The sequence below is a fragment of the Gossypium hirsutum genome, chromosome A05, assembly GCF_007990345.1.
Source record: "Gossypium hirsutum isolate 1008001.06 chromosome A05, Gossypium_hirsutum_v2.1, whole genome shotgun sequence".
In the NCBI taxonomy this organism is placed as follows: Eukaryota; Viridiplantae; Streptophyta; class Magnoliopsida; order Malvales; family Malvaceae; genus Gossypium; species Gossypium hirsutum.
The window spans coordinates 99,357,939-99,371,868 of record NC_053428.1 but is presented as its reverse complement, the minus strand read 5'-3'; the positions used below and the strand labels follow the sequence as shown (position 1 = coordinate 99,371,868).

Here is a 13,930-nt window from a genome sequence, read left to right as displayed (position 1 = left end):
CTTCAAAAAAAATAAAAAATAAAAAATAAAAAATAAAAAATAAAAATAAAAAATAAAAAACTTAATATTTAATATTTCAGTCTATATTTCAATTAAAAAGTTCAATATTTAAAATTAAAAAAATTTCAAAAAATGATAATCTCAACACAAAAATTAAAAAATAAAATAAAAAAAATATATTAAAAAAATTAAAATTAAGCAATATAATGCCGCAAAAAATTAAACTATAGCGGCGTTTTTATTGAAAACGCTGCAAAAGAAAAAAAAAGAAATCAAAATCCCGCTCACCCTAAAAAAAAACTTTTGTTTAGCCGCTCGTTACTCCCTCTTCTTCTCATCTATGTCGCTCGCCCTAAATTCCCCAAATAAAATTTAGCTACTCTTCTTCTACACTTTCCTTTAACTTCATCCATCTCTCTTTCCCTTCTCCATTATAGACCCTTCTTTTGACTTTTCTGTGCTTTCTTTCGAGGTAAAAACAAGGGGAAGGTAATACTGCTGTGAAGTTCAGCTTTGGGTTTTCTTTTTTGGTTTAGGTAATGGCGCTAAGGCTCGATGGCACAGATGTTTCGGGGTTTAAATTCCTCTTCTCATTGGCGGTCATGTATGGTCTCATGTATGGTTTAGGTAATGTACACCAAGTTCATCACGCCTTTGGGGATCGATGCGCCTCTCGATCGTTTCTCTGAAGCCAGAGCTATCGAGCATGTTCGAGTCTTAGCACATGAAATCGATGGTCGTCAAGTGCGTCGGCTTATCTCTTTTCACTTTCTTTCCATCATGTCCTGTACTTTTTTTTCTTTTTTTTTTCCTTTCAATTTTACTGGATAGCTTTAAATCATTACTACTCTTATTAGTTTATTCTCACTGCTTAGATTGAAGGTAACCTCTGGGGTAGCTGAAATGGAAAAAAAAATTTCAAATTTATTGCTGTGGTAGAGTAGGACTTTATGTTAGTGATTATGGGTTTTCGTTGTTCAATAGGAAGGGCGTCAGGGTTTGAGAGAAGCAGCAGAGTATATTAAGGCACAGTTGGAAAGGTTGAGGGAGAGAGCTGGGTTAAATTTCAGGTTTGTATACACTTGTTTTAAGGCTGAATTGTTTTGTTTCAAATTGGGTTTTTATATTTTTCATTAATTTTGTTCAAAGTTTCTGGCTTTTACTTTATTTAATTTCCTTAATTTGCAGGATTGAGATTGAAGAGAATGTTGCTGGTTGGTCATTCAATATGATGTTCTTAGGCCATGGTATATCATTTGGTTATAGAAATTATACAAATATTTTGGTGAGGTAAATCTCTGAAACTGAATAGGGTTCCTTTGATTTTGATTTATATTGTTTTCTATCATCTGATTAGGATTGTCAACTCTTACTTTTGATGTGCCAATGTCACCAAAGAAGGCTCTCCGTGCTGCAATGCTGAAACGTCGTTTTGCAAACACTATTCTGAGAGCTCAGAAGAAGGCACTACTGGATCATGTAAAGTTTTTGGCTGCTAACAACGAAAAGGTCTTCTAATTCTCTCATCAAATGGAATTAAAAAGATGAAGTGAAGCTCTCTATCAAATGACTTGTTCACTTAAATTCTTTTTACTTGCCATTATAGATTTTGAACTGCTTTAATCTATGAACTGTTAAAAAACTTAGCTTGTTTTCTTGCTTGTGTCTGCCATTTCAATCTTATCAGGATGATGCAATATGTGCCTTCCTATACGATAATAAATTTGAAACCAAATTCCACAGTTTCGCTTTCTTTCATGTTTGATATGCTAGTGTGTTTATATCTTTAGGTTATCCTTGAATGAGAGAAATGAAATGATTTGTTTGGCTGGCTTGATATATATCTATATTTAATGGTAATTTGAGATATGTTTTGAGTGATTAGGAATATTAGTCCTTCTGGTGCATGCAGGGACCAATTCCTATTAGTAGTAGTAGTTTTAAGTTGGTTAAGTATTTGTGAGGCAATAGTGTGCCTTGAGATCTTATAGATAATGATTGAACCTTCACAGAAAAGGCAAAGATTGAAGCTCAAATCTTAGCTGCTGAAGCAGCAGCAAAAATGAAGGCAGAGGTTGAGCTGAAAAAGCAACGGGAAAGAGAAATAGGAGCTGCTCGAATTGCATTACAAAAGGTTTTTATCTTTTTCTTGTGTTTTCTTTTTTGTCCTTATTATGTTTATATAGTGGAGGTTTTTAGAGTCTAGAACACTGTAATACCATATAGTATATACAAAAAATAAGAATTATAATAATTTATCATAATTTTTTAGAATATCAAAGGAACTAAACTTGTTAAAAAATTAAATTTTATAACAAGAACAATTAAGTAAAATGTGCTTTTATTTAATCTTAAATTTCGTCAATCAAACATATTAATTTTATATTCTAACCAAATGAATCAAAAAGTTAACATCAAATTTCACCCGCAAATCATGGTACGAGATTTGGCAAACCAACAGAAAAAAATATTTGAAAAAACACACTAGGAAATTGAAGGCATTGATAACGATTTCACTATATTGTCCTAGGCAAATTAATCTGTCACTCTTTGGCACAAGAGGTTGACTGTATCAATTGGTAATTTCCCTGCTCTTTCCCCCTGTTTGCTGCAGACGTAAACAAACAAATTAAGAGTCTCTCCACCCACATGAAGGACATAAATTGTATTACTATGATGTAAATAAAATATATCTCCTGAAATATATATAGGAAGAAGTACCAGTAGATCCCTTTATTGTAGAGCTTAGATAAAATTAGTCTTATACTATTAAAAAGAATCAAATAATGATAAATTTTAACAGAGTTAATATTTAGTAACGGAATTAATATTTTGAAAGCATTTATGATTTTACATATGAAATCTTTTATTTGAAAATGAACTTTAAATAAAAAAATTTCATGTAATTTTTTAAACAATAAATAATAACTCTGTTAAAGCTTGATTTTATTTGATTATTTTCAATAGTATAGAGATAAATTTCCAAAAAAGAAAATTAGTACAGCGGCTAAACTGTTCTTTTCAAAAATAGGACTAATTTGATCCCGTTACTATAATATAGGGACTTGAGAGGTACATTCACGGATGTATATATGTAAAGTCAAATTGCTTAAATTGATAGTAGTTATTAAATAATTTACAATAAGTCTATATGATATCAGATCAGAGCATGACTAAGTCAATAACTTTTAGAGGTTTTTTATCTTATTATGTTTTCTTTTATGTGGTATAAATACATTTAGCTGTGTATTTCTTTTTTGTGATTTTATTGGTGTTCATGTGAAGAGATGAATATTATTATCATAAATAACCAAAGGTAAAATATCATCTTTCATGCAAGAGGTAAATGATATTCAAATTAATCATTTTTCTTCAATTTTTTGCTTTGTTGTGAGAATTTAATAAGATGCTTTTTACATTAATTTTTATTCTCCCATTATGCTTTAAATGTCTTTTATCATTTTTTTAATATGTATTTATGATCTGAAATTTAAATAATTCATTTGGACGAACAACTTATTATAGTGCCTGAAATTTAAATTAATGTCTTTATCTCTGACTGTCGTCTTGTTAATTTTGTTCCTTTTAAATAGATTTGACATTTTTCCGTGTTATAAGAAAGAAAAAGAAATGACCTTTTAATGGACATGTGCATGTTCTTGATGTGTTTGTTTGCAGGCTTACATGCATCTGTTTGCATGTTTATATTCATATCTCTGCTACTGTGTCATCATACTCATGTTTCAAATGGCATTTAGTCAACATAATCAATTACCAGTATCTTACTTGTTGTAAAATAATCAGTTTAATGTTGTCGTAAATTAAAAACAAAAACTATTTAGGTTTTGATAACTTCAATGAATCAATATTTCTTGGTTTGGTTAAGTTTCATTATATTCATTTAATTTTAATTATAATTATTTGTAATTTTACCTTTTTTATTAAATATTTTATAATAAAAATCTTATATAACTTTTTTTTTAAATTTTTTAATAAACTGCTTACTATCCTCAATTTCTAAAATAAAATGTTTGAAGTATATTTTATAATTTTTTAATGAAGCAATTTCAAGCTCTAATTAACCTGCTAGTGCATCACTAATGAAATGTTTAGTTGCTGGAAATTGAGATGTTAATTGAGGTTTAAAAATGTTATTAATTGAGATGTTAAAGTGCAGCAAATTGAAGTGTTTAAATGCTGTAAATTGAAGTGTTAAAGTGCTGCAAATTGAAGTGTTAAATGCTGTAAATTGAAGTGTTTAAATGCTGTAAATTGAAGTGCTTAAAAGTTGTAAATTGAAGTGTTTAAGTACTGCAAGTTGAAGTGTTTAGTTGCTCGAAATTGAGATGTTTTATCGCTGTAATTGAGGTGTATAAATGTTGTTAATTGAGATGTTAAAGTGCTGCAAATTGAAGTGTTTAAATGCTGTAAATTGAAGTGTTAAAGTGCTGCAAATTGAAGTGTTAAAGTGCTGCAAATTGAAGTGTTTAAATGTTGTAAATTGAAGTGTTTAAGTACTGCAAATTGAAGTGTTTAATTGCTGGAAATTGAGATGTTTTATCGCTGTAATTGAGGTGTATAAATGTTGTTAATTGAAGTGTTTAAATGTTGTAAATTGAAGTGTTAAAGTGCTGCAAATTGAAGTGTGTGAATGTTGTAAATTGAAGTGTTTAAATGTTGTAAATTGGAGTGTTTAAGTACTGCAAATTGAAGTGTTTAGTTGCTGGAAATTGAGATGTTTTAACGCTGTAATTGAGGAGTATAAATGTTGTTAATTGAGATGTTAAAGTGCTGCAAATTGAAGTGTTTAAATGTTGTAAATTAAAGTGTTAAAGTGCTGCAAATTGAAGTGTTTAAATGTTGTAAATTGAAGTTTTTAAGTACTGCAAATTGAATTGTTTAGTTGCTGAAATTTTGTTTATGTGCCATGTGATGATTGTGTTTTAAAATTTAACTTGTTTTAGTTCCTTACATTCTTACAGGATTCACATTCAAGGAGCAAGAAACATCGTAGCAACTCATTGAGATCGAGCAGTCAGAATTCAGTATCAAGCGACACATAAGAGCTATATTTGGAGCTTAGACTGTCACTGTAATCAGTAAATTTTTTCTGCCACTTTAAATGCATGCTCATGGAATTGCATTTTATGCTTTCCTAGAATTGTAAGTTCAAATAAGGTGTTGATCTTGCAATTCATACATACAACTTGAGCAAGTTGATATGAACTAGTTTGAATTTTTTTTAAAAAAATTTCAAATGAATCTTATGTAATCAAAGGCAATTTGACTTGCTGCATGAGATATAGTGAAAAACATTGATATTCTTGTTTATGAATTTCCAAAGAATGGAGTGATGTATGTACTGATAATAACATTTTTAAAGGATTTGCTTAAGCAGGTAAAGGGGTGGGAATGGATTTATGGAGTTTTATAATATTTTAATATTTATTTTATTTTTATGATTTTTAGTGGCGTTTTTGGAATGCGTCGCTAAAAGTCAGATTCTTTAGCAGTGTTTTTTTAAAAGTGCTGCTAAAAGTTAGATTTTTTTAGTGGCGTTTGTGGAGAAAGCGTCGCTAAAAGTCTTTTTTAACGGTGTTTTTAGGAAAGTTCTGTTAAAGGTTATGTTCTTTAGCGGCGTTTATGGGAAAAGCGCCGCTTAAATTCATGTTCTATATCGGCATTTTTCACATAAACGCCACAAAATTTAGCGACGTTATTTATAGCGGTTTTTTTGCGGCGCTTATAAAAACACCACAAATAGTTTTAGCGGCGTTTAAAAGCGCCACTATAGGCCTAAAAAATGCTGCTAAAAGTCAATTTTGCTGTAGTGAAACTTAAAAGCTCGACCCATATTTTAAGCGGGTCTATATTTTTTTACCTAAATCCATTTTTTAAATATAATATTTTTAACCAAACCTTTTCAAATTTTCAGAAAGCTTTTAGGCGAGTAAATTGACCCATGAATAGGTCTAATCTCTTTTACTACCTTAAAAATAACCTAATAACCTAGCTTACTGTACATATACAACAAGGTCATGGAAAATTAATAATTATAACTAATTTTTAATTCTTTTAAAATGAATTTATTATTTATTTACAAATTATTTATTTTACTAAATGATAAAACAATTTATCATGGTTAGTTGGTAGTGCGTGAGTTTATGCGTTAATGGTGAATCAAATATCAACCATTTAGTTTTTGTATTAATTTAACTTTTTAAAATTATTAATATCATTTTTTTCACTTAACAAAAAAAAAAAGGTTTTTTTCAAACGAAATAAAAATGTGCTAATTTTTTTTAACTCTACTTACTTTTTACACAATTATTTATGAAACAATTATAATGGTAAATAAATTCATCATTTGCTTCTTCTTTTTTATGTTGTTTAACCAAAAAAAGATTGTTAAAATTGTTATACTTTGTTTTCCTTTGCTAGCTTTAACTATCCAAATAAAATAAGATATAATCTTTTTCCCTCTTTCCTTAACCTTCCCTTCTTTTCATTAACCATATGGAGGAATTAACCTTTCACACAATAATCTGTAAAGGCTGTTTTTCGAGAGAGAAAAAAGAAAAGGGCAGGTGAATAATAGAGAAAACCAGAGAGAAAGGGAAAAATTCAACTCTTCATTTTCATAACTGCTTCTGGTTACAACCATTAGCTAAAAAGGAAAGGGAGAAAAACAATTATAGCTAATTTCAGTTAGCAGCTGCAAACCGAGACCAGCCGTACCATTTTATTTAAACTAAAACGTTCCGTTTCACTAAAACATATACCAATACTTTGCTTGTCCAAAACACATCGTTTTGTTCAAATATTTTAACCCAAAATGCAACGTTGGGCTAACCAACTCAACTGCCGTATCAAAACCCCCTTGTGCAAAAGATCTTTGTTGATAAGTTTTAAAAGTAATATATTTTAACCTAATTCTTAGTACATTTTCAATAATTATTCGATGTTAATTGTGAATTTTATGCTCCTAATCCTTTAAATTCATATTTTTATTCTTAATAGAGCATTTGGGAGCAAAAGGAATGAAAACTAAAAAATCAGTGCAAGCTACAGGAGCCACACGGGCTGTGACCCATTCCACACGACTATGTGGTAGGTCATGTCAATTGCGCGAATTTACACTTTGAATAGCAAAAAAAAAGAAACACGATTTTTAAGTTTTGAAGATAAAAGAGAGTCGTCATAGAATACTCAAGAAAACAATTCGAAAAACACCATTGAAGCCAATTTTGAAAAAAATTTCTATCAAGATTGAAGATTCCCATTTGATTTCTTAGGAGATTATCATGAGTTTCTTTATTTCTTTCAGTTATACCGTATCTTGGATGTTTTTATTTTCAAGCATGAACTAATTTTCTAAATACTTAGGGAGATGAACCCTATGATGAATTCTGTTGTTTGATTTTTATTTTACACAATAAATACTTAGATCTTGTTCTCAATTATGCATGCTTAATTCTTGGTTTAATATTTCTAGATTATTGATCCACGTTTGATGTGCTTAAATCAGAGGAGGAATAAACCCTATTTAAGAGTAGATCTTGCATAATTGAGTGGAGTTGCATGCGCTATTAGAAATAGGACGACATAAATCTACCAGATTAGAGTAAAATCTAATAGGGAAATTAATAGATCGATTGAATGCGATAATAGGGGTATTAATTAGAAAGAAATTTCAATTAATCAACCTAGAGTCAATTGTTTTTACTCTCGAAATAGATATAGAACAATTTAAGGATTTCTACGAATCAAAATACTAAGTAAAGAAATTGCATTGTTTAGATTGATAGTAACAAATGAAGTCTAGGTGAATTATTTCTTATGCATTGTTTTGCTTTTTGGTTGTTAATCGATTATTTTCATGTTTTGTTCTTTGTCGTGTTCGTTAGTTAATTAATTTAATTAATTTTATTTTTTGATCAATCACTCGAATTATTTGGTTAAATAATAGAAAGAAAGCAATTTATAGTACTTTTAGTCTTCATGGGAATGATATCTTTCCACCATAGCTATACTATTAATTGATAAGTGCACTTACCTTAGTCAAATTTTGAGTTAGTTCACAATGCATCACTTGTCCTCAACGATAGAAAGTAGGGAATTGCTTCTGCAGGTCCTAAAGAACTTCCCACATGGCATATTCGGGAAAGGTATTGGTCCACTTCACTAAGACTTCAATGACAGCTTGATTGTAATATCCCATTTTTTAGTGGTGTCGGAAATAGTAGTTTCGAGACCATAATTCTGGCTAATGAGTCCGTAATTTATAGGTACTTAATATTTTAATGGTTATGTGATTGTCATATTAAGATTTGGTCAGCTGATTGTATTGTTTACTTAGTTAATTTAAGAAAAAATGACTAATTTGTAAAAGTCATAAAATCTAGTCATAGTTGAATTGTACTGATTTGATGGATTAATTATCAAATAAGAGAGGACTTATGTAGTAATTAGACCAAACTGGATATAGATGGACGATTAAGGGCTTTTAAGTTGTTAAATTGTATGTTTGTTAAAAAAGGGTAAAGTTGTAATTAAATAAAATTAAACTAAAGAATAATAAAATCAAGAAGGAAGGTTTTGTTTTTGGATCTTATAGTTCGACCATCACCAATTTCTTTCATGTAAGCCCGTTTTAAACCTATTTCTTGTAATTTTTATGTTTTTGAGATCTTTGCAAAGAGGTTCAGCTAACTCGAACCTTCATTTTCAAAAACGTTAAAGATTTTGAATTTTTCCATTAATGAATATTTGTTATTCTTGATGTTAATTGATGAAATTGAAGTATTGGTTGCTGATTAGAATTAATTTCTTGAGTGATTTTTGATAGTTTTAATTAAAGGATTAAACTGATAAAATATTTAAAATTTCATGGAATTTTTGTGAATTATGAATAATTGTGGACTGTTCTAGCATAGGAAGAAATTCGATTGGCTTGGGAAATTGTGAAATTTGGATAAATTTGAAATTTTGGGATGAAGGACTAATTTGTAAAAAATGTAAAAGTTTAAGGAAAATGTGTAAATAATGGAAACTTAAGGGTCTCATGAATTTAATTGATTTTTTAATATATGTGAATTTAATAAATTAAATTTAATTACTATATAGATCAAGAATCGAGTCAAAAAGACAATAACCGTGGAAAGGGAAAAATCACGAAGTAGTCCCTACAAATTAATCGGAAGCGGATTGTAGGTAAGTTCATAGTATAAATAAATATATGTATTTATTTATAACTTGTGTTAGTATGTTTTGGGTCAATTGTAATTGATGTTGAATTATGTTATTAAGTTATTAATTTTAAAATGCTTACACATAAGTACATGTGAGAAAATGGATATATGATATTGTTGATCTTTTAGGATAATATGGTTATATGATATTGAAATGAATTTAACTGATTGATACCATGTGTACGAGTGTGTTTCTAGAAGTGCCTTTGAATTATAATTGTATAAACGCTATATGCCCGTTTGAACGTAGTAAACACTTAGGATACGATTGGCATGCCAATAGGGTTTGCATGCGCGCTTGTATGGGTTTGCACTTCGGTGCCTCTATTTGCACTTTGGTGCCTCTTTCTGCACTTCGGTGCCTCTAATTGCACATTCGTGCCTCTGCCTGCACTTTGATGCCTTTGTTATGCATTACTGATGGCTTTGGTGTGGTGTAGTTTCCTGAGTATTCGAGTCAAGTTACTATAGTTCATCGGGCAATGTATCAATTGTCTTAAAACTCATTTGTTTTTTCATTTTTTTTGGGTAATTATTTTACTATTAAATGATAAATGTTGCTATGAAGTTCTTGTTTATAAATGTTAATAATTATATTGAGAAATTGTGGATGATGAATTGGTTATGACTTTTGAAAGGTATCATTTATGATGTAACTGATTATATACTAATGTGGTGTGATCTTGCATTTGAATATCAGGAATTAGAACTTATCTTCTTGTTTATCTATATTGGTTAATGTAAGTTAAATGGTATATATGCTATGAAATTATTAGGCTTCTTAAGCTTATTTGTTTCATTGGTGTCTCTTTTGTAGTTGGCATTTTGTGAACTGACTGGACAGATCGTTTTGGAGCACACACTTTCGAGCCATCTTGGTAGCTTTTGTTTTTCATTTTGGCATGTGACATGTATATAGGTGTTTTGTTGTGGATTTGTAAATTGTTAAGTTATCTTGGCACATTTAGTAATGTGCTTGGTTATTGATGTGTATTTGTGTTGGTTATAATCAAGTTGATCCTAAATGGTATATATATTTGACGATGATGATTTGAAATGGTTGCTTGTTGAGTATGTCATATTTTGGCCAATTAAATTTGGTGGTTTTAGGCGTGAATGGTTAATTTATGATAAAACTTATTCCTTTATTGTAACTTTGTTCTTAAGTTTAATAAGTGTGTGAATTGATGTATGGTATATTGGTTAGACATAGGATGGATGAATATTTGGCATGTATTTGGTGATTTGAATGTGGTTTTAACCATGTAAAAAAGGCTAGTTATGGTATGTCTTGTTGTGCAAGGAATGGTGCTTGAATTGACTTGATTTAGGGGTTAAAAATGGTGCACACGAGCTGTCATACGGTCGTGTGTATTTATTGTTTTAGGTGCAGGTTTCACACGGCCTGTGACACGACCGTTTATCTCAAGTCAGTTTGTGTCAAGTTTGACACACGGCAGTGTGACCCAACTTCGAATACACACACAGTTTGACACACGGCCTGCAACACGGCCTTGTGGCCCTATTTTGAATATACACACGGGCTGGGCTTCAAATGTTCACACGGTTTGGGCTATGTCACCCAACCTGGCCACATGGTTGGATGACCTCTATTTTCCAAATTTTCATATTTTTCCAAAAAAAATATTTCGATTTAACCCTAGATTATTCCCAAACTATTTTTGGGGCCCATAAGTATATCTTTGCGAAGATTAGATTCAATTGTTATATGTTAGAATTTAATCTGTATAATTGTTTTAGTTATGAAGTTAACTATTCTGTCTTGATCTATAATACTCTGTAACTTTAATTTGAAAACGAAAATGGGATAGGGGTGTTACATTGATTACCCATTCGAACAATTCGATGATTGAGGATACAACTTGGCTCCTTGAGCATAGCTCCATCCAATCCCACTAGAAGTAAAGTTGCTTGGACAGGCTGCTGCCCAACATGTCTTTTGAGTAGAGAAACATGAAAGGTGGGATGGATGCATGACCCTGGGGGCAGCTAAAGTTGATAAGCCATCTTTTCGACCTTTTCTTACACAAGAAAATGGACTAAAAAAATTTAGGGGTTAACTTGTAACAGCCCGATTTAGACCCTAGTCGGAACAGTGGTTTCAAGACCACAAATCTGAGTCATAAAAATATTTTAATATTATTTTCCGTGCTTATAATATGTGAGCTGATATCTGTGAAAGTTTCGTATGAAAATTCAATCATTTGTCTACTTAATTTGCAAAAAGGACTAAATCGCAGAAAATGCAAAATTGTCCTTCTATTTGAATAATGGTCGAATTGATGTGTCTTTATTATTAAGGGGTCCTTATGTGGTTATTTAACCATGGCTTGCATTAAATGACTTAGATAGACATTAGATAATGGTTTATTAATGTTATAATGCAAGGGTAAAATGGTAAACTAGTTAACAATATAGATTAAAGAAAAACAAAAGCCATAATATTTATTATTCTTTGTTCATCAACCAAAAATAGAAGAAAAAGAAAAGAAAAAGAGCTATTCAGGGTTCGGCAAGCTCAAGCATCAATTAGGTATGTGTTTTTGATCCGTTTTTGATGATTTCTATGTTTTTGTGATTGTTGCTTAGTAATCTATCAAGCCAATGTCTCAATTTCTAAATTTTATGATGAATTTGAGTTATACCATTGATGAAATTGTGAGCTTTGTGATGTTAGTTGATGGAAAATGAAAGATATGTGTTGGGTTAATATGTTTTGTATTTGAATTTTTGATAAATTTGAGTATTTTGAACTAATTTGTGAAAATGAGAAATTGAGGGGCTAAAATGAGAAATAAATGAAATACGTAGGCTAATATGAACTACATAAATATTCGGCTAAGTATGTGTATAAGGAAATTTTGTGTATTTTGTGATTTTGTTAATTAGGGACTAAAGTGTTAAATGTGAAAATATGAGGGCTAATTTGTAAAATGCCCTAAATATGTGTAAATGGATTGAATTGAACGATTTTTTTGAATAAAAGAGTTAAATTTGAATGTGTATAGATCAAGAACCAAAGAAAATAGAATTAGATCGGGAAAAATCGAAAGTGGTCGAGTAGTCGGTTAAATCCATTCATTCCCGTACGAGGTAAGTCTATATACAAATAAATGTGTTTGAATTGATTTATTCAAGCTTATATGATATTTAATTGTGATGAATGGTTATATAAGATGAATATGTGAAACTCGAGAAAGTTTCGATAATACAAAGACGTCTGAAAAGTCCCGTACGAACCATAGGAATAGTTAGGATACATATGTCATGACATAGGATTCTGATATGTGATTTCATGTAAGACCCTGTCTGGGACAGTGGCGTCGATATTTGATTACATGTAAAACCACGTCTGGAACGTTCGTATTGTACGAGTTTTTCGAGCTATCCGCGTATCCTATTTGATTCCGTACGGTTCAACGGGCATTCTGAGAAACGAATAAGTATGTGAATGTGTATCCAATTTAGGTACGTTTGAAAGGTATATTATGTTTGAGAATGAAAAGTAAGTATATGTACATTTTTGGACATATGATATATGTAAGTGAGTTATGATCAAATGAGCTGTATGAGACATATGGATATGTGATTGTATTTTGCCATGAACTACATGAATGAATTGGTTTAGAATTGTGTTATGTGACAAGTTTATTTGTATATGGTTTACTAAGCTTTTGAAAGCTTACTTTGTGTGTGTTTTCATTGTTTTATAGATATCAAAGCTACTAAAAGCATGAAGATCGGCGAGGATTATCACCACACTATCAAACTCTATTTTGGTACCTTTTGAAAATGTGAATATGGAAATATGGCATGTATAGGCTAGAACTATTGTGGTATGTTTTGAGATGTATATATATCATGGCATGAGATATGGCTTGATTATGGTTGAACTTATGGTTTAATTTTGGTATATGATATGTGATGCAAAAATGATATTTTTAATGTGTATGTATGGTCTAATTGGTATGGTTTGTTATGATCTTGAAATGGTTATAAATGCGATATGAATCATATGTTTATGGTATGATTTTGTTACATGGAATTAGTATGTTTGAGTTAGAATTGTGTATGGAAATTATTAATGATATTGAAGCATAAATTATGCTTGATATGGTAATGTTTTGGTTGCATTTTGGTTGTGAATTATGTGCCATTTTGAGCTTGTAGGTATGACCCAAAATGGGTGGCAATTTGGCTTTTCAAATGGCCTATTTTTGTCCACACGGGTAGAGACACGAGTGTGTGTCTTAGCCATGTGTGACCCGTGTGTCCCCTGAGGTAATCCTACAATTTAAAGTCAGTCCCGAGCACGGCTTAGACACACGGGCGTGTGGTTAGCCATGTGACCCAAGTCAGTTTCAACCATGGCTAAGGCACACGGGCGTGTCTTATGACCGTGTGAATAAGTCAGTATGTATGCTCTATTTTTACACGACCTAGACACACGGGTGTGTCTAATATCGTGTGAGGCACACGGCTTATTCACACGGGCGTGTGACCCTTGTAACTTGGAAAAATTATTTAGTTTTGAAAAATTTTATATGAGATCGGTTTAGTCCCAACCCCTTCCTAGCATGTTTAAGGTCTCGTTAACCTAAGAAAGGGACTCTTTGTTGATGTTTGATTATGATGCTATGATGTGTGGATGATATTTT

At 30.8% G+C, this 13,930-nt stretch overlaps 1 protein-coding gene across 3 annotated transcripts; it reads left to right on the top strand.

Annotated features, from left to right (window-relative positions):
• Positions 1-231: 231 nt before the first annotated feature.
• Positions 232-5,329, top strand: LOC107959852 (uncharacterized). Of its 3 annotated transcripts, none has more exons than XM_041114242.1 (6): positions 232-744; positions 985-1,070; positions 1,189-1,247; positions 1,358-1,509; positions 2,013-2,134; positions 4,983-5,329. In XM_041114242.1, exons 1-5 carry the CDS (start codon positions 631-633, stop codon positions 2,040-2,042), a joined length of 441 nt encoding a protein of 146 aa, XP_040970176.1. In that variant the 5' UTR covers positions 232-630; the 3' UTR covers positions 2,043-2,134; positions 4,983-5,329. The 3 variants fall into 3 exon arrangements, with proteins under 3 accessions (XP_040970176.1, XP_040970177.1, XP_040970178.1); XM_041114244.1 differs by having other exon boundaries at positions 299-744; positions 1,358-1,479; XM_041114243.1 differs by lacking the exon at positions 4,983-5,329 and having other exon boundaries at positions 298-744; positions 1,358-1,549; positions 2,013-2,112.
• Positions 5,330-13,930: the final 8,601 nt, after the last annotated feature.